Source organism: Mustela nivalis, assembly GCF_964662115.1.
Source record: "Mustela nivalis genome assembly, chromosome: 7".
In the NCBI taxonomy this organism is placed as follows: domain Eukaryota; kingdom Metazoa; phylum Chordata; class Mammalia; order Carnivora; family Mustelidae; genus Mustela; species Mustela nivalis.
Window position 1 is genome coordinate 93,188,584 of NC_139026.1, and position 22,026 is coordinate 93,210,609.

The window sequence follows — 22,026 nt, forward strand, 5'->3', positions numbered from 1 at the left end:
TTCATGGTCCCTCCCACAAAAATCATTGATAGGAAATATTCAGCTTATAAAGTAAAATGTGATGATAAGAGAGTAAAATCATGATTAATTATTTTAACATAAATTTCTGGCATGTGCATATAAGGGAACACTAGATGCAGTAGATGCCAGAAGGTAAGGAGACTATAATTTTAACTTGACTTCAAACTCAGAAATTAAGTTAAGTGCACAAGTGCCATTCAGGGAGTTGAATTTGACTACACATTTTTAAGGTTTACAGGTTTTTATTTTTTTTTAATGGTTGTGTATTAACAGATGTTGTAATCTATTCTATTCATATATAGTTACATGTAACTTTCATTTCCTCTGATTCTCTTCATCAATTATTTTACTGAGTAAAATAATGTGGAAAAATGCTGAGCATCTCTTTTCTAAAATCTGAAATACCATAGCTCTAGAACAGTCTGTTAGATCCACGTGGTAACAGAAACTGTATGCTAACTCCTGGACCATAGCTTTTCAAATAAAAATAGAGCAAGATGGGAGTTATAACAAGGATATAAACATATATTTTTATATAAAACTTTGTGGTAACACAGTAGTTGAAGATTGCAAGTCTTCAATTGCTATTAAAAATATTAAAGCTATTCCCTAAAATCTGTTTCAGAAAAGCACTTTGAGCATGGAACAGTTTTATCTTTCCCCAAATAAGAAAAACTAATATATATGCAGCAATATTAATAAGACAAATGCAAAAGAATAAAAATAACAGAGTGCTTTAGCAAACCATTTCCTTTATAAGTCTGCAGGTAATGCATATAATGAAACAGACTAGCATGTTTCACATAAAAGAGAATGGTATTACATGGAAATAAGTAGAATTCTTATACTTAAAAAGAACAGGTTAATATTATGTTAGGGAGGGAAAATGTTACCCTAATATGCAAGATTCTTTTGGCTGGTTTAAGAATTAAAGTGACATGAGACAGATTAATAGGAGAAAATGAAATTAATTGCAAATACATGGGATGTATGTACATGGAGTGGCTCCATGAGAATATAGGAATAATTGTCTCATATAAGACAATTGAGTCTTATATGCCATTCTGGTCAAAGAAGTATGTGGAGGTCTGGGACTTCAAAGGGAAGGAAGACAATTCAAAGGAAAACAAAAAAGAATAAATGTTTGGGAAACAAATGTTTGCTGGGCCACACGGAAACAGTGGGCTATACAGAAGAATTTTAACAGACTTTACTAAGTTCCTCCCTCTCTATCACACCTAATTCATATTACATTGTAGTTGTTTTTGGTGATGGTTCCCTTTTGGAGCAGAGAGCATTATCTAAATTTGGAGCATTATTTAAATTCTTTCAGACATTTGAGGAGGAGATAAAAGGTTGTAAAAGGGGGGGGGAAATAGGAGGTAAAAGTATAAACATGCTGTCTTCCATTTATCAAAAGTAATTAGCTTAAATTAATGATCATGCCAAAGAGACACATTTTGGGGTAGCAGATTTTACTTCCCTACAATAATTTCTGTTAGTATTCAACAATTCTACAAAGAATATTGGGAAAGTAAAATAAAGGAGTGACTCAAATTATGTAGACACATGTAGGAACCTCAAAAAGGTTAATTAAAAAAATACAGAATATGTTTTATTAAAATATGTTGTTTGTGGGTGCCTGGGTGGCTCAGTGGGTTAAAGCCTCTGCCATTGGCTCAGGTCATGATCCCAGGGTCCTGGGATCGAGCCCCACATCGGGCTGTCTGCTCTGCAGGGAGCCTGCTTCCTCTTCTCTCTCTCTCTGCTTACTTGTGATCTCTATGTGTCAAATAAATAAATAAAATCTTTAAACAAAACAAAAAAAAGTTGTTTGTTTTTGTCATGTTTTGCTTTGTTGTATTTGTTATATATACTGAAAAACAACTGTCCATTTGACTATAGCAAAGCCAGTGAAAAAAATTCATAATAATAATTGTGTACTCTAGGTGCAGAAAAAATTTCACTTTACCAAATTAATGGAAATCAGTGCTGCTTAGTCATTGCCTATCACAGGATTTGTAATATAAATGTATATCCTGATTGTGCAAATCACCCTCATACTCCAAACCACAAAACAACATAGTGTATTTGCACAGGGAGAATAAAAAAGATAGAAAAATACATTTAAAATAACTCATATTCTTTTATTTAAATCATTCATGCAGAGTTGAGTCCATTAAGGAGGAATGGGTAAAACATGCATATTAACCAAAGAAAATATTCAATTTCCAGAGAAAAAATTGTGAGAAATATTATAATAAAGAGAACTTATAGATGAAAAAGAACTTAGTATTGTCCTAGCATGTAATTATGGATCATCACAAATTTCAGACAGGAGAAATCCTTTCCAAATAGATAAATTTGAGAATATATACCTTTCTCTTGCATCAGGTAAATATATAAATATCTAGGTTAACATATATGTTTAGTTAAGATGTGTAATTAGTATATATACATTTATTTAGTTTGTATATATTTAGGTTAATTTCTATATAATTATGTTAATTTATATACACAGGCTTATTTATATGTATTTAGGTTTATGTATATTTATATATAGGTTAATGTGTGTATTTATATATATATGAAAAAATTTATATTACACTACTATATATTATATTCATGTGTATGCTTAATTTTTTGTCTTTTTTTCTTATGTATATTTGTTAAGGTTCATATTAAGAGAAATGAAAAACCAGTCAATGAAAATAGAGTTCATTCTCCTGGGACTGACAGATGATCCACTATTGCAAATTGTGATTTTCATGTTTCTCTTTCTTAATTACACATTGAGCCTGATGGGGAACTTAATCATTATCCTCCTCACCCTGCTAGATCCTTGCCTCAAGATACCAATGTATTCCTTTCTCCGTAACTTCTCATTTTTAGAAATCATATTCATAGCAGTATGTATTCCCAGATATTTGATAACCATTGTGACTAGAGAAAAAACCATCTCATATAATAATTGTGCAGCTCAATTGTTTTTTTATTCTTTTACTGGGAGTTACGGAGTTTTACCTTCTGGCTGCTATGCCCTATGACCGCTATGTTGCCATCTGTAAACCCTTGCATTACCCATTCATTATGAACAGCAGAGTGTGCTATTGGCTTTTACTTTCCTCTTGGCTAACCAGATTCCTAATCATCTTTCTCCCAATGCTTATGGGACTCAAGCTCAATTTCTTTTCTTTTCTTTTCTTTTCTTTTCTTTTCTTTTCTTTTCTTTTCTTTTCTTTTCTTTTCTTTTCTTTTCTTTCTTTCTTTCTTTCTTTCTTTCTTTCTTTCTTTCTTTTTCTTTCTTTCTCTTCTTTCTTTTTCTTTTTTAAGATTTTATTTATTTATCTGTCAGAGACAGAGGGAGAGCGAGCAAGCGAGCACAGGCAGACAGAGAGGCAGGCAGAGGCAGAGGGAGAAGCAGGCTCCCTGCCGAGCAAAGAGCCCGATGTGGGACTCGATTCCAGGACCCTGGGATCATGACCTGAGCCGAAGGCAGCCGCTTAACCAACTGAGCCACCCAGGTGTCCCTCAAGCTCAATTTCTGTGCTTCCAAAATAATGATCATTTTATGTGTGAAACTTCTCCTATCCTGCAGATATCCTGCACAGATACACATGTCCCAGAATTGATGTCTTTTATCTTTGCTGTGGTGACACTTGTGGTCACATTGGTGTTAGTGATTCTCTCCTACACTTGCATCATGAACACCATTATGCAATTCTCTTCAGCACAGCAAAGGACCAAAGCTTTTTCCACTTGTACTTCCCATATGATTGTTGTCTCCATGACTTATGGGAGCTGCATCTTTGTGTATATTAAACCATCTGCCAAAGAAAGGGTGACTGTATCCAAAGGCATAGCTTTGCTGTATAGCTGGTTGCCCCTTTACTAAACCCCTTCATTTATACTGTAAGGAACCAGCAGGTGAAAGAAATCTTCTGGGATAAGTTACAAAAGATGTGTTTTTCAAAAAAGCAATTGTAATGAATTTACAAATCACAGCCTTGCTATAAAAACAAAAAAAGAATCATTCATTTATTTTTTTAAGATTTTGTTTATTTATTTGAGACAGAGATAGCATAAGCAGAGTGGAGGCTGAGTGAGAGGGAGAAGCGGGCTTCCAGGGAGCCTGATGAAGGGCTTGTTCCCAGGACCCAGGATCATGACCTGAGGCAAAAGCAGATGCTCAGCTGACTGAGCCTCCTAGGTACTTCATTCATTTCTTCTGATTGTGTTTTTCTGCCTCATTACTTTTCTGCTATGGACATTCTTTTAGAGAATCTTGCAGCTAAGTTCTACCGTTACATTTTATTATTCCTAATGAAAATACCTCTCAAATCTGTACCACAAGATTCAAATAACATTTCTTTATTGTATATTAGCTTCTAGAAACCATGAGTTTAAAAAATATGCCTTTTATAAGTATAATTTGCTATAAAATTTGTTAAACATCTATTTTGTATCTCTCTTATTTCAGACATTTGCTAAGTGCTCCATCCTTATATTTAAGAAGTTTGTCTTACTTAAAGGAGACAAACATATAACTCTAATATTAGTTCATTAGTGTTTTAATAAAAAAATATTAAAATATTATGGGGCATATTGTATAGTTTCTGAGTTATTTTGGAGTTCTGGGAGGCCTTTTAGGAGAAGGTAATAGTGAGACTAAAAATATACATAAGGAAAGAAGACTTAAGTCTAAATATATGAAAATCACACACATGTATTAAATAACCACATGCATTTGAGGAATTAGTATATCTAATGTTTAAAACAAGATTTTTGAGATATTCAGTCTGGTTTCAGTGAAGTTTCCTTACAAATAAAATGTCAAATACTTCACAGAATACATAACATTTTTGTGTCTCAGAATTTCCATATATAAAGTAGGATAATATTTTTAAAGATTTTATTTCATTTATTTTAGAGAGAGAGTGTGTGTGTACAAGAGCAGGGGGAGAGGCAGAGAGAAAGGAAAGTGGACTCCCCACTGAGCCTAGAGCTGATATGGACCTTGATCTCAGGACCCTGAGATCATGATTGGAGCCAAAACCGAGAGATGGATGCTTAACTGACTAAGTCACTCAGGTGCCTGTTTAGCACCCAGTAAAAGATATTGCTTATTTTGAACAATTCAAGAATGTGGTTCAACTAGTACTTAGTATGGTATTATATAGGTAGAGGTAACAAGTATTTTGGACTTACACCTGGTATTTAAGTAATGTTGAAATGTTTCTGAAGAATCACTTTGGTAGACTTTTAAACGTAATTTACAGTTATAATTCCTGCCCTTTCATTCCTATGTCTGGAATACAACCAGTATATCCTATGTTAACCGTCTGTTTTCTAAAATTGTTATGAAATAAATTCAGTGTTTTTCATAGCAATGTAGTGTCAAATTATTATCTGATATAAGGTTTGTTTGCCAAAATCTTTCTCTCAATTCCAGCTTGTTTTCTACCTAGCAAAACTATGTTAATTCTGACCTGAGGAAAAAATGCACAGACTCTATTCCCTTGACAACAATAGTGTGCATCTCCATATTCAAAGATTCAGCAAACTTCCATCTAGGAAAGATACATTTCCTTTGTGTAGGTATTCCACCCTTAATTTTGGTTTAGGGAAGTGATAGAAGAAAATCTTTCATCTATCTCACTCCTTTTCGTCAGGGTAATTAGGTTAATACTTCCATCTGTTTATCAAATATATATATATAGATATCTATAGATATCTATATATATATATATATCTGACCACAATTGTTGGTGACTGTTTTTAGACTCTGATCTGCAAAGTAAAATCTTTGTATTTGGTCTTTTTATAGCAATTCATGGAAAATAAGAAATTCTCATTTGACTTACAAATTTGAAAGCCATTTCTTATATTTATTATTGAAAGTATGATTACTCTTACTTTCATTCAATGATTCTGAGAATCTTCTAAGACTACTAAATACATTTTTTCTATGTTCTATTGTTATAATTTTATTTTCAATTTCTTTGGAAGACTCATAATTAGGAAATTCAGTCCCTCTAAAAACAAGATTATTGTTTAGATCATTAAAATAGTAAACTTATTTGAACCCTTTTATTCAACAATAAAGGTCTCATTATTCAAATAGTTTAAGTATAACTATTGAGATCTTTGAGGAAGTCTTCCCAGAGTCTGTAAAGTACTAGTCCAAAGATAAACATTGGCTTAAGGAACCAGAAGAAAAAGGTTGTCTGCATCCACGCCACTGTAAAACAACTGTGCTGTACAGCTGTTGTAAGAAATGGTCTTATTGATGCAGACAGACTGGGTCCAAGGATGCAGGGGAGGGTCCCACAGGACCAGCCAAGATGGTCCTTGACTTCCCACAGGATAGAACTCAAATGTGAGCCAGAGAAAGCAGAAACAGAGTTTATTGACTAGTGTAAGTGACAGACAGAATAGTAGACAGAGTGAATGACAGACTTGGAAAGGAAAGGAGTATATAAATATTGTCATATATATATATATATATATATATATATATATATATATGTCTTTTTGTTGTTTTGGGGGGCCAGGTGTTTATATTAGAAAATTGTCTAGGGTGTGTGTTTCTCCAGGAATCCAGGGAAAAGTGAGCATCAGGTGAATAACAGGGATTATTCTATGAATTACCAAAGATAAGGGTGTTGATGCTGGGGTCAGCAAAATCTGTTTAAAGCTAATGTCCTGGAATGTGTCTGGAATCTGACTCTTCTTGGATGTTACCAGGTGTTTGGGGGAGTAGGACAAAACCCAGAGAATGTTGAATTTTCTTCTTCTCCCTTGAGGTGGGAACATAGCTTCTTTGGCTTGTTCAGAGGTGATATATGAAACATGAGTAAACAGGTCTTAGCGTTTACAGCAGGGATGGAGTCTTTCTGAAAAGGAGTCCCTTCAGCTTTCCTACTTCCTTATTACCTGTTGTTACACTGACAAGAAATTTGGGGATGCATAATTGTGAATGATATTTCTAAAAATTAGAAATTCTGGAGAAAGAAATACACGGATGTCTTTGGATCAGAGTCCATCAGGGTGAGGGTGATTATGGTTGGATTCCCAGTGACACTCAAGATGTAGGTAAAGACAAAAATAAAGAGGAGAAAAAATAACCACTTATAATTGTCGATTATTGGTCATTCCAAGAAGAATAAAAGGTGTCACTTCTGTGTGGTTTCTCACAGCTTATCTCTATGAAGAAGGGGGATTAATGGGAGGAGAAGAGGGGAAAAAAAAAAAAGAGAATTAAAGAGAAAAGGTTACAGAGATACCTACTCTCTTAATATCCTCATAAACACATTGCTATGGACAACCAACCTCCTTTAATATTCTGTTAGTCAGCAGTAACATCCCCTAAATCTTCACTCATATAATTTTTACTCAAAAATTCACTAACTCTATCAAACTCTCTGAATTTGTTTTCTTTTAATCCAAGGTTCACAAAAAGATAACACATTGCATTAATAGAGCTGTATAAAGATAAAAGCAAAGAAAGAAACCAAAGAAGCCTGTATTTTGGGGTGCCTGGGTGGCTCAGGTGGTTAAGCATCTGCCTGCAGCTCAGGTCATGATCCCGGGGTCCTGGGATTGAGTCCCTCATTGGGCTCCCTGCTCAGAGGCGAGTCTGCTTCTCTTTTTCCCTTGACTTCTTCCCCTGCTTGTACTCTCTTGTTCTCTCGGACAAATAAATATATAAATAAAATCTTTTTTAAGAAGTCTATATATCTCTATTACTTTTCATGATAGCCTTTGCTATTCTGTAAGTCAGATTTCAGTGGACTCCACCTTTTAACATAACACAAACTTGACCTTAACATCTCCAGCCTACATATGGTGCCAAACTTTTCCATAGTGACTACACAATTTTACGTTCCCACTAACAATATAAAGCATTCCAATTACTCCACATTGTAGAGCTTTGATACTGGGATATGTGAGTCTTCTCACTTTTTTCTTCTTTTCAGGATGGATTTGGATATTCAGGTTTCCTTGCAGTACTATTTGAATCTGAGAATCAACTTTTCTGGTTTTTTTGTTTGTTTGTTTTCCATTTTTGAAAAGAAGTAATGTTTTTAGAATTAGATAGAAATTGAACTAAATCTATAAATTGTTTTGGATGATATCAATAGTATTCTAAGAAACTCTGAACATGGAATGCTTGATGCTATCTGTTTTAGAAGGTAATTAATTATTAAGTGAATTTTTAATAGATATAAACCTTTTTTGGATTATTACTATGTGAGTTTTGGCAAATTGTTTCTTTCAAAGAATGGTCACTTTCGGGGCGCCTGGGTGGCTCAGTGGGTTAAGCCGCTGCCTTTGGCTCAGGTCATGATCTCAGGGTCCTGGGATCGAGTCCCGCATCGGGCTCTCTGCTCAGCAGGGAGCCTGCTTCTCTCTCTCTCTCTGCCTGCCTCTCCAACTACTTGTGATTTCTCTCTGTCAAATAAATAAATAAAATCTTTAAAAAAAAAAAAAAAAAGAATGGTCACTTTCATTTAGGTTATCAAATTTTAGAACTGTTCATAGGGCTTCCTTATTTTTATCCTTTTAATTGCCATATCCTACAGTGGAAACAGTTAACTGATTATAGATTTCTCTTCTTTTTTAGTAGAGACATCGGATGATATAATTCCCTCTAAGCATTGCTTTCACTGCACCCCACAAACATTAATAAATATTTCTTTTGATGCGCCTGGGTGGCTCAGCGGGTTGAAGCCTCTGCCTTCGGCCCAGGTCATGATCCCAGGGTCCTGGGATCGAGCCCCGCATCGGGCTCTCTGCTCAGTGCAGATCCTGCTTCTCTCTCTCTCTCCCTTCCTGCCTCTCTGCCTGCTTTTGTTCTCTGTCAAATAAATAAATAAAATCTTTAAAAATAAATAAATAAATAAATATTTCTTTTCATTTATTTGAAAATGTTTAAATTTCTTCCCATTCAGTTTTCCCTCCCTTCCCTTATGGTCCTCCATGCTATTCCACAGCAAATGAATCATTGAACACTGCATAAAAACTAATGATGTACTATATGTTGTTTAATTGAACATAATAAAAAAATAAATAAATAAATAATAAATATAGACGTTTTAAATTTCTCTAGAGTTTTTTTTTTTGATCCATGTGTTATTTAGATGTGTTATTTAATCTATACATAATTTAATATTTCTCATTCATTCTTTTTATTTATTTATAGTTTAATACCATGTCATTTGTAAGCCAATATTGTGTCAGTTCTAGTCTTCAAAATTTTTAAAGTGTGTGATCTGTCTTGGTGAGCTTGGGGAAAAAAGGTATATAGCTGTTGTTGGTTGAAATAGTCTATAGATGTTGATTACATACAGTTGATTCTTGGTGTTGTTGAGTCCAACTGTGTCCTTACCAATTTTATGCCTGCACTTCTGCCCATTTTGAATAGAGTTGTTGACATTGCTAACTATGATAAGGATTTGTCTATTTCTCTTTTCAATGCTAATATTTTTTTCTCATACTGTTTGATGCATTTGTGTATGCATGTTAAGGATTACATCAATATATTTTCTAATGTTAAATGGGCAGAGAATTTTACGAGTAAACCCCACTTGATCATTGTATACTATCATTTTTATATGTTATTGGATTTAATTTTTATATATTGCTTTAAAAATTTTTATCTGTATTCATAAGTAATATTTTCTGAATTTATATTTTCTTTTTTTAATTTATATTTTATTTATTTTAAGCATAACAGTATTCATTATTTTAGCACCACACCCAGTGCTCCATGCAATCTGTGCCCTCTCTAATACCCACCACCTGGTTCCCCCAACCTCCCACCCCGATGCCACGTCAAAACCCTCAGATTGTTTTTCAAAGACAATAGTCTCTCATGGTTCACCTCCCCTTCCAATTTCCCCCAACTCCCTTCTCCTCTAGAACTCCCCATGTCCTCCATGCTATTTGTTATGCTCCACAAATAAGTGAAACCATATGATAATTGAATCTCTTTGCGTGGCCATTGCTGCTATAAACATTGGGGTACAGATGGCCTTTCTTTTCACTACATCTGTATCGTTGGAGTAAATACCCAGGAGTGCAATTGCAGGGTCATAGGGAAGTGCTATTTTTAATTTCTTGAGGAATCTCCACACTGTTCTCCAAAGAGGCTGCACCAACTTGCATTCCCACCAACAGTGGAAGAGGGTTCCCCTTTCTCCACATCCTTTCCAACACATGCTGTTTCCGGTCTCGCTGATTTTGGCCATTTTAACTGGTGTAAGGTGATATCTCAATGTGGTTTTAATTTGAATCTCCCTGAGGGCTAGTGATGATGAACATTTTTTCATGTGTTTGATAGCCATTTGTATGTCTTCATTGGAGAAGTGTCTGTTCATATCTTCTGCCCATTTTTTTATATGATTGTCTGTTTTGTGTGTGTTGAGTTTCAGGGGTTCTTTATAGATCCTGGATATCAACCTTTTGTCTGTACTTTCATTTGCAAATCTCTTCCTCCATTCCGTGGGTTGCCTCTTTGTTTTGTTGACTGCTTCTTTTGCTGTGCAGAAGCTTTTGATTTTGATGAAGTCCCAAAAGTTTATTTTCGCTTTTGTTTCCTTTGCCTTTGGAGACATATCTTGAAAGAAGTTGCTGTGGCTGATATTGAAGAGATTATTGCCTATGTTCTCCTCTAGGAACATAGACGGATTCCTGTCTCACACTGAGGTCTTTTATCCATTTTGAGTTTATCTTTGTGTACGGTGTAAGAGAATGGCTGAGTTTCATTCTTCTACATATAGCTATCCAGTTTTCCCAGTACCATTTATTGAAGAGATCCCATTGAAATCAGGAACACGACAAGGATGCCCACTCTCACCACTCTTGTTCAACATAGTATTAGAAGTCCTAGCAACAGCAATCAGACAACAAAGAGAAATAAAAGGTATCCAAATTGGTAATGAAGAAGTCAAACTCTCTCTCTTCGCAGATGACATGATTCTTTATATGGAAAATCCAAAAGACTCCACCCTCAAACTACAAGATCTCATACACCAATTCAGCAACGTGTCAGGATACAAAGTCAATGTACAGAAATCAGTGGCTTTCTTATACAATAACAATGAAAATACAGAAAGGGAAATTAGAGAATTGATTCCATTTGCTATAGCACCAGGAACCATAAGATACCTGGGAATAAACCTAACCAAAGAGGTAAAGGATCTGTATTCGAGGAACTACAGAACACTAATGAAAGAAATTGAAGAAGACACAAAAAGTGGGAGACCATTCCATGCTCTTGGATTGGAAGAATAAACATTGTTAAAATGTCTATACTGCCTAGAGCAATCCACACTTTTCATGCCATTCCGATAAAAATTCCACCGGTATTCTTCAAAGAGCTGGAGCAAATAATCCTAAAATTTGTATGGAATCATAAGAGACCCCGAATTGCCAAGAAAATGTTGAAAAACAAAAATAAAACACGGGCATCATGCTACCTGATTTCAAGCTTTACTACAAAGCTGTGATCACTAAGACAGCACAGTACTGGCATAAAAACAGACACATAGACCAGTGCAACAGAGTAGAGAGCCCAGATATTTTTCTTTTAATTTCTTGTCCTTGTTTTGTGTAATAATAATGATGGCTTAGGAATGAATTGAGTATTCTCTCTTCCAGTTTTTTGGAGAATGTGTGCATAGTTGATATTTTTAGAATTTTTGGTATAATTTATAAGTGAAGCCATCTAAACCTAGATTTGTGTGTGTGTGTGTGTGTGTGTCTGTGTGTGTGTGTGTGTGTGTGTGTGTATGCTGGGGGGAAACATTTCTAACTATGAATCATTTACTTTAGCTATTATAGATTTCTCCATTTATAAATCCCTTATGACTGCTTTAGAAGTTTATGGTTCACAAGTCTTTTATCAATTTCATATAAATTATCTATTTTTGCCAAAAACTGGTTCATATTATGTCATTGTTTTTTCAATATCCACAAGATCTGTAGTGAAGTCATATTATAGTCCTAACATCAGTAATTTGTGTCTTCTATTTTTCCTTGATGAACCTAACTAGAGATTTATCAATTATATTTATGTCCTAAAGATTTGACTTCTATCTTCATTGGTTTTTGCTATTGTTTTCTGTTTTCTGTCTCAGAGAGTTTTTCTTTAGTGATTCAGTGGATATGGCATAGTATTCAGCACTTACTGCTGAAACAATTAGATATCCAAATACTATTAAGTGAACTTTGATCTGTGCCTCAAAGTATGTTAAGAGATGAATCTACTTCCCATGTACTAATACAACTTGATACAAGTTGGTAGTACATTTTTCTGGGCATAATGATAAAGTGGCTCAGTGTGTTGCAGACCAAAAAGAGTAGTTGTAGGACATATGAACAGACAACTCCGAAGCTCCCAAAAAGATGAAGAAAAAATAATTAAGTTGTATCAACACTCTAGGGAAATGTTTACTCTTTGGTCAAGGGAGTTATCAACAATTTAGGAATACAAATCAGTATTAGTGAGATTTCCAAGAAGGAGAAATTTTGACAGAGGGAATACATTAAAACATTTAGGTAGGGATTTGGCAGATTGATATTCTCCATCATGTTCAACAATATACTTTAGAAATAGAAAGAGGAAAATAAAAATTTACTAAAAGTCTCCTCTGTTTTTCTAATCCAAATGAACTCCATATCCATTGAGTGATTATTTACCATCTATGACTCTTATCCAAACTTCCCAATAAAAGTGATTAAACTGTGGGAGGTTGGTGGTGGCTCGGCTAAATGGGTAATGGGTATTAAGGAGGGGACTTGTGATGAGCACTGTAAGTGCACTTACATGTAAGTGATGAATCACTAAATTCTATCTTGAAACCAATTTTACTATATATGTTAAATAACTAGAATTGAAATAAATAATGCAAATAAAAATAATTAAGTTAAACTTACTAAACTGTAATGTTATTATGAGGTGATTTTTTTAAAAATGCAGACAACCAAAGAAAGACATTTTTTCAGAATCTGATCATAATCAAGTATTTTTTTTCTGCTTAAAATATTAGCTATATCATGTAACAGATCAGCTTAGCTATTATCATATCCTGAGAGATAATCTCTCTTTGAAACTTCCATAGTTCCTATTTGCCAAAATGAAATTTACGTCATTATTTTTAATTTGATTCCATACTATATGAATATTTTTAAATGTCAGGACATGCAAATCATTACAATTATATTTTCTGTTGATTTAAAGAAAAAGTAATGACTAAAGTACATTCTAAATATCAGTGTCAACTATAACCCATTTCCAAAAGCTTCCCTCAACAATAGATTTTTTTTTTTTTTTGGTAAGATTTTTATTTATTCATTTGACAGGGAGAGAGATCACAAGTAGGCAGGGAGTCAGGCAGAGAGAGAGGAGGAAGCAGGCCCTCCGTGGAGCAGAGAGCCCAATGCGGGGCTCGGTCCCAAGACCCTGGGATCATGACTCGAGCTGAAGGCAGAGGCTTTAACCCACTGAGCCACTCATGCGCCCTAACATAGATTTTTGTCATGTTTTTTCAATGCCATACTTTCAGATTTAAGTTATAAATCCTGAGTATTATTCTATACTTTCACTCTACACAGAAAAAGTCATTCATTTATTGTTTTTTATCATTATATTTTTTGCTAACTGAATTAATCTACTTAGTTATTTATTATTTGATATTAAGTTCAGTAAATGAGATGATACTTTTCTAAATCTATGTCATGTATGGGAAGAAACAATTATAGGAAAGGTAAATAAAAGAGTAAAAATGTTATCCTTAGTTTCATCTTTCAAAATGATACAAGAATATGTGTGATTAATAATTTATAATTTTTTCAGCACATTTGTACTCATGAAATCCTCAAAGCTGATGTGCATATTAGGATAATTCTCAAACCAAGCTTAGGTATTTGCTGAAATTATTAAGCTGCTCCACCCTTCATGAATCAGGTTTGTTCAATAATTTCTTATGATTGTTAGTATATTATTTGTCAGGTTTAACTGAAATATTTGTAATTGCTCATAATTCTTTAACACAAATTAAACTAGTTTCAATGGAATATACTCTAATTCACAATGTTATTTTTTTAGTTTTATTTACTTTTTTAGAGATTTACTTATTTTAGAGAGAATGAGAGAACAAGATTGCATGATAGTAAGGGCAGAGGGAGAGAATCTTTAAGGAGACACCCCACTAAGCATGGAGTGTGACATGGGGCCTGATCTCACAACCCATTAGATCATTACTTGTGCCAAAATCAAGGGTGGACGCTTAATTGACTGAGCCATTCAGATGCCCCCACAATCTTTTCAAAATAAACTATTTTCTAATTTGATCATCAACACTAATGGTTATTCTCTGCCGCAATTATCTTTTCATTTCATTAAATAGAGTGTGTAACAATAATTCAAAAGATATAAGTAATTCAAAATTATTCAAAAGATAGAGGTTCAAAAATATATAATTCAACAGTAATTTAAAAGATATAAATAAATATCTGTTTTAAGTAGAGTGTAAATAGGTACAAATAAAGAGCTGAAATAACTTGTACATTGCCTGTTACATTAAATATAAAATAAATAAAATACTTCATAATCTTGACTAGAATTCAAATCTAACAGAGACAGATTGAAAACTTAGCTCCATTTCTTTCAGATACTCACAGGGAAAGGATGTGATGGGAAATAAAGTATCTCTTGCAGGACATAAAGAAAACTAAATTCTTTGGAACAAAGATTTTTCTGCAAATAATGCTTAAGAAGAGATAAAGATGAATATCAAAGACATAAAAGCAAAAAAAAAAAAAACATAACAAACCAGAAGAAACTGTATTGGAAGCTACTACTAGATATTTTGATATTATTAGGAGTTCCTTTGTTCATTTTCTTTATATAAAATGCAACAGGAATTCATTTGCTTGAGAAGGAAACGATCTTGTGTATCATGTTCAAGAAGGCTTTTTTCACCTGCTGGTTCCGCAAAGTATAGATGAAAGGATTCAAAAGTGGAGCCACGGAAGTATTGAGCACTGCAATTCCCTTGGAAAAAGATATTCTTTGTTTGACTGATGGTTTAACATACATGAAGATGCAGCTGCCATAAGAAAGGGATATCACAATCATGTGAGAAGAACATGTTGAAAAAGCTTTTTTCTTCTGATTAGTTGAAGGGAATTTTAGAATTGTTAACACAATAAAGGTGTATGATATTATCACCATTACCAACGTGACCACGAGTGTCATTGACGCAGAAATGAATCCCATGGTTTCAATGAGCTGTGTGTCTGAGCAGGAGATCTGCATGAGGGGAGTTGTATCACAGTAGAAATGATCAATAATTTTGGAGGCACAGAAGTCAAGATTTACACCTAAGAGGAGAGGTACAAAGATGGTAAAGAATCCAGCAAGCCAACAACAGAAGAGAAGTTGAATGCAGACTTTACTGTTCATGATGGTTGTGTAATGCAGAGGCTTACAGATGGCAACATAGCGGTCATAGGACATAGCAGCCAGCAAGTAAAATTCAGATGCACCAAGAAGGAAGGCAAAAAACACTTGAGTTGCACAACAATTAAAGGAAATGGTTTTGTCTCCAGTTGCCATAGTAACCAACAATTTAGGGATGCATGTAGTAGTATAAGAAATTTCTAGGAATGAAAAATTCCGAAGGAAAAAATACATGGGGGTCTTGAGGTGAATATCCACCAGGGTAAGTGTGATGATGGTCAGATTGCCAGTGACGCTCAGCAAGTAGGTGAGAAGCAGAAAGACAAATAACACAACTTTCAATTGTGGGTCATCAGTCAAACCTGCCAGGATAAACACTATTGCTTGTGTGTGGTTTCCCATTACTGTCCTCTACTTTTCCAGTTCTAAACAGAAAAGATAAACATAAAGAAATTGACAATCCCAGTGGAAAAATAAGAGTGATTTAGATGTCTAAAATAAAGCTAGCAAGCGACATTTCAGATAGAGTAACACAATGCTCGTTCAAGTTTTGAAGATGGATATGCCAGGAGGTTTGCATTTTCAGAGTATCTGGACAGCAAATTTCATCTTCAGTTTGTAATTCTACTGGAGAATAACCCATATGATGATAGAAATTGTTGATTTTTTAAGGAAATAAATTTGATGGAAATTAGAGGGACAAACCAAACATAGAAAAATGCTTTTCCTCTCTTGAATTTACACAATTGGAATGAATGCTGTTTATTGTTCAATTAATAGGTTTGCATACTAGAAACAAAGTGGTATCTGTCATTAAAAGTATAGCCGCCCATTTATTGCATTTAACACACACACACACACACACACCTTGCTGTCATTAATAAATAAGGCTACCATAACTTTACCATTTTCTTCAACAAATCAACTCAAATGCTTGATTCTTGTGTCATTTACTTTCATGGCTAATGAGATACAATTTCAGATAAGTGACTTTGAGGCATTGGGAATATATTTATTTGCCATCCTTATTAGTGTTTCCATTTCTTCAATATCCCCCCTTCCCAGTTTGTATCTTGAAACAAAATCAGTGGGAACAGTCTGTAATTTCAGTGTGTATATCAAAAAAGTTCAGTTTTCCTGTGCATGTTATCATTCTGAGAATAGATCAAGTAAAATAAAGTGAAGATAAGAATAAATTGTAAAGATGCAGAAAAAATATACAAATTAGTGTTCCGGAAATTGTTTGAGATGTTAGAGGTAAAGAAAAGAGGGAGATAAAGACAAGACTTTACAGAAACCTAGAAGTTAAGAAGGATTTAAAGAGACAGGATAATGAGTTTGAAAAAAAATTAGCAGAAGATTTAAAATAGGCAAATTACTAAGACAAATTTTAAATATAAAATACATAAATTGGTAACTAAAATATGTAACGTAGTAAGTAAAAATTTTAAGGAGAAAATGTTCACCAATAAAATTCTTCCCCATATGCTTTTGTGCTTTACACTTACCATTTTATTCTTTGTCTAAAATACAGCCTGAAAACTTGAACAATTTTGAGATCAGCATGGCCTAAGGGAGAGGAGGAGTGAGAGTATTTGGCACATTTCAAGCACATATTGGATCTCAGAACAGTGGTGACACCAGTTTTAGGAAGCATATATTTCCCTATCCTAATGACACTCAGCTAATTCATAATTAAAGAAATATTAACTGTAGGATACTATTTTCAACACCTGGCATACATTGAGAAAATTGAATTTTCAGATTTTCTATGCTAGTCAGTTGGAAATCAGGTTTAAATTTGAAGGAATATATTATCCAAGTCATCACCTTAAAGGGAAATATTTTGTGCAAGTAACTATAGGACAGATTATAGTGTATTTCTTCAAAAAAATATTTATATCTCTAAGGAATATTTCCTTCCCTGGTGTCTTCATCATGAAGCACAATAAAATAATTAAGGTTGGCTTTGGGCACTAGATAAGACAATACTGTATGTCTTAATACCAAAGTAATTATTTTCAATCTCAAAAACATAAATTATAATTTTTAAAGAGTTTATTTATTTATGATAGAGAGAGTGAGTGAGGGAACACAACCACTTGGGAGCTGAAGAGGGAGAAAGAGGCTCCTCGCCGAATAGGGAGCCTATTACGGGTCTGGATCCCAGGACACTGGGATCAGGACCTGAGCCAAAGGCAGATACTCAAGGACTGAGACACCTAGGGTCCACCAAAACATGTTATTATTAAAAGGTATGTACAGGGTACCTGGGTGGCTCAGTTAGTTAAGCGTCTTCATTTGGCTTGGATCATGATCCTAGGGTCCTGGGATTGAGCCCTGCATTAGGCTCCCAGCTCAGCAACGGAGTATGCTTTTCCCTTTGCCTCTGACCCTCCCTGCCGCTCATGTTCTCTCTCTCTCACATGCACTCTCTCTTTCTCTCTCTCTCAGAAATTAATAAAATCTTTTAAAAAATAAAATTCATATATATAAATAAAAATAAATATATAGGGACAAATAAAAGTTGCTTCCAATTATATCTAGAGGCATTTATAGGAGAATTCTAAGATTTTAAAAAAATGAGATCTGCTATTAAAATCACCTTACTAATGTAAAAGAAAAAGAAAGAACTATTGTTTTTCCTGGACATTCATTTTACATTCACATAATTGTGAAGCAATCTATTATAAATTTTTCTTCATTTACACAAAATATCCCAATGGCAACAATTATAGGTATACATATACCTATAACACATAAAACAGAGTTTTACTATGTCAAATTATTTCTTTGTCCAACTTTAACCTTTAAACACACCAACTATCCCCAACACACACTGTGCAAAAATTAACAAAGCTCATATTGCAAAACCATTAGAAGACAATGTGTATGATGTTACAATGATGTTTACTTGCATTAGATACTGTGAATATTTGTGAAATTTAAAAACCATTTTCAATACCAAATTTTCACTATATTCTGTCTTCTGTCATCATTTTCCCCACAATAAAAATTTAAAAGTTTAGAAAATTTAAATACTTTAATGGTAAAAACAGAACAACATGGATTAAACATAGCTAACAGGAAATATGGTTTTTAAATTTTAGACATACCAGTGGTGCCTGGGTGGCACAGTCCTTAAGCATCTGCCTTCAGCTCAGGTCATGATCCCAGGGTCCTGGATTTGAGCCCCACATCGGGCTCCCTGCTCAGTGGGAAGCATGCTTCTCCCTCTCCTACTCTCCCAGCTTGTGTTCCCTCTCTTGCTGTGTCTCTCTCTGTCAAATAAATAAAATCTTTTAAAAATAAATGAATAAAATAAATTTTAGACATACCTCTTCTTTTCATTTTTTTTGAGTCTTTAATCATTCTGACAAAGACCTAAAAACTCAAACACCTTTTCAAAAGCAGACATATACACAGATTTATTCAGATAAAACGATCTCTGCTCCAATTTTTAAATCTTTTGTCATCATACTGAACTGACTAAATTGACATTCCATTCCTCTCTAAATGGGTCTCCCTCTAGCTCACAATCTATGATAGTTTTTTCTTATGTATTTAAGATAACTTTGTAAATGATTTCATTAGCTGTGTTTTGTTTTGTTTTGTTTTTGGTAGATATTTAGAGTAGTACATTAAATTTTCCCATTGTTACAATTTACTTATTTTTGCATTGAATTCTTTTCCATTTATTATCCTCAATGCCATATAAATTAGTGAACATTTGATCCCATTGAATATTTATGCTTTCTGGGCCCTGAAGAAAAATATCTAAAGATGACTGAAGAATTCTCAGGAGGATATGAGATCCAAGAACACCATTCCCAAGGGATCACATATTTATTTTTTATTACAAAATTCTTCCCAACTACCAAATATTGGGGCACCTGGGTGCCTTAGTCATTAAGTGTCTGCCTCTGGTTCAGGTCATGATCCCAGCTCTACACTGGGCTTCCTGCTCAGCGGGAAGCATGTTTCTCCCTCTTGAGCACCCCCTGTTTGTGTTCCCTCTCTCACTGTATCCCTTTCTCATCAAATAAATGAATAAAATCTTAATAAAAACAAAAATTTAAAAATATAATTTAAAAAACCTGCTTTAAAAAATTATTTATTTGAGAAAGAGAGACTGAGAGAGAGATTACAGGCAGGAGAGAGAAGCAGAGGGAAAGGGACAAGCAGACTCCAGTGTGAGATGTGGAACTTGATCTCACATCTCTGAGATCATGACCTGATCTGAAATCAGAAGTCAGTTGTTCAACCTACTGAGGCACCCAGGCACCCTGGCACCCTGGAAAAACTACTTTTAACTATGTCTCCTGAGAATTCAGTTTAGACTTCCCTGTATTATATTATTGTTCTTCTGCATAGTCATGTTTTGAATTCAAAAATATAGATGAGGATTTAAAAGCAGGAAAAATGTATTTCTGTTGGTAATGAAAAGTGATAATATTAGTTGGAGAATTTACTAACCTGTCATAGAAAATACTGCCTCAAGTTAAATATATCACCATTAATCCTGTAGATACACCTAAGGTTTCTTTTTATACATGACCTCAGTGTCTTTTCTGAAAGGTGTCTTTTTCCAGATAATCTTTGTGATATGATCTAGTGGATCTTTTCTTTTTAAAGATTTTATTTATTTATTTGACAGACAGAGATCACAAGTAGGCAGAGAGGCAGGCAGAGAGAGAGGAGGAAGCAGGCTCCCTGCTGAGCAGAGAGCCCAATGCAGGGCTCAATCCCAGGATGCTGGGACCATGACCTGAGCCGAAGGCAGACGCTTTAACCCACCGAGCCACCCAGGCACCCCTGATCTAGTGGATCTTAAACTGATATTTCTTAATACCCAAGCATTCTCCACTCCCTTTGTGTTAATGGAATATTTATCTCTGTCTGTAGCTAGTCTTCCTTGCAACTTGCTGTGACCATGTGACTAAATCATAAACAATGGATGTAAGTGGAGATGTGCAATTTCTATGGATTATCCTTTGATAAAAGAAGTTTGCCCTCCTCTTGCTTTCTACCCCCTCTCACTGTTGCGATGCAGATGGGATAGATATAAGCTGTTTAAAGCCATGAGGATAATCAATCACACTAGGAATACACTGATCATTCAACAAGAGAGAGCACATTCAGGTTCTCGAAACCATTGCAGGTCCTTCCATCTTAGAAACACAGTGACTTCATGGAGGAGTTTCAACATACCAGCCTTAACATTTAAATGGGATAAAAGTATAGTATTTTTGTTTAAATCATTGTGATATATTTTTTTATATTCTACCAAATCCTTATTATCAAAATTGTTTCTTATATCTATGTATCTTCTCTGCCCACTTTTAAATTAAAATATTTATCTTTTTGGTGTACATGCTGAGGTTATTAACATCTTATTGGATATATCCTTTGCAAGTATCTCCTTCCATTCATAGGTTGTCCTTTTGTTTTGTTGATGTTTTCCTTTGCTGTGCAAAGCTTTTTATTTTGGTGTAGTCCAAATGGTTTATTTTGGCCTTTGTTTCCCTGGTCTAAGGAGACATATCCATAAATAGGTTGGTAAGGCCAATGCCCCAGAAATCACTGCCTCTGTTTTCTTTCAGGAGTTTTTAATGGTTTCAGCTCTCACATCTAGATCTTTAACCGATATTGAAAATCTTCCCTCCTCTTCCCTTCCTCCCTCATTTTGAGATTGTTTTCGTGTATAGTATAAGTTGTCCAGCTTCATTCTTTGGCATGTAACTGTCCAGTTTGCCCAACACCATTCTTTGAAAAGTTTCTCTTTCCCCAGTGTATATTTTTGCCTTCATTGTCTTAGATTCATTGTGGATATATGTGTTGATGTACTTCTAAGCTCTCTACCTGGTTCTGTTGACCTGCGTGTCTATTTTTGTGACTATATCATGCTGTTATGATTCCTGTAGCTTTGTAGTTTATCTCAAAATCTGGATTTGTGGTAACTCCAACTTTGTTCTTCTTTCTGAAGACTGGTTTAGCTTTTTGGAGGTTTTTTTTTTTGTGATTGTATAGAAATTTTAGGATTATTTGTTCTAGTCTGTTAAAAAGCTATTGGTATTTTGATAAGGATTTCATTTTCATAGAGATTGAATCTATAGATTGCTGCATAAGCATTTCTTAAACACACAATACCAATTATTTAAGTTGTGAATTTGTTAGCTCTTCAAGGGAAGTATTAGTTCTAGTTATTTTACAGACTGTGTGCTAGATATATGTAGATCTTCTCATGTCTCTTTCTATTTCTTTTACCTTCATGGTTTTGGACATTTGAACTTCCCTCTGATAAGGTTGTGAATTTTTTATTGTATACTCAAAACCATATTCAAATGTTATTGGCATGGATGATGATTGATTCCTACAAGGAGGATTTTATTCATTCTGGCACGCATTTAAAGCAGACAACCTTGACCAAAACAAGGAATGAGATTATTCTAATCTCTGTTCCATACTTTTTGAGAAATGGTAAATTCGTTGTGCTTATTCTTAGATGTAAGATTTCAGTGGTATTGACCCAGGCC

At 34.3% G+C, this 22,026-nt stretch overlaps 1 protein-coding gene and 2 pseudogenes across 3 annotated transcripts in view; 1 reads left to right on the plus strand and 2 right to left on the minus strand.

The window, feature by feature from the left end:
• Window positions 1-22,026, minus strand: part of LOC309870319 (olfactory receptor 6C74-like) — a 79,263-nt pseudogene that overhangs the window by 41,082 nt on the left and 16,155 nt on the right. The window lies entirely within an intron of this gene.
• Window positions 2,712-4,008, plus strand: LOC309869901 (olfactory receptor 6C6-like; annotated as a pseudogene). Its single transcript has 2 exons — window positions 2,712-3,189; window positions 3,546-4,008. The product of its transcript is annotated as an olfactory receptor 6C6-like (transcript).
• On the minus strand, window positions 14,954-15,892 carry LOC309869867 (olfactory receptor 6C74-like; the record flags this gene model as incomplete). The annotated part of the gene is made up of 1 exon (XM_082741641.1): window positions 14,954-15,892. The coding sequence occupies one exon, from the start codon at window positions 15,890-15,892 to the stop codon at window positions 14,954-14,956; it is 939 nt and encodes a 312-aa protein (XP_082597767.1).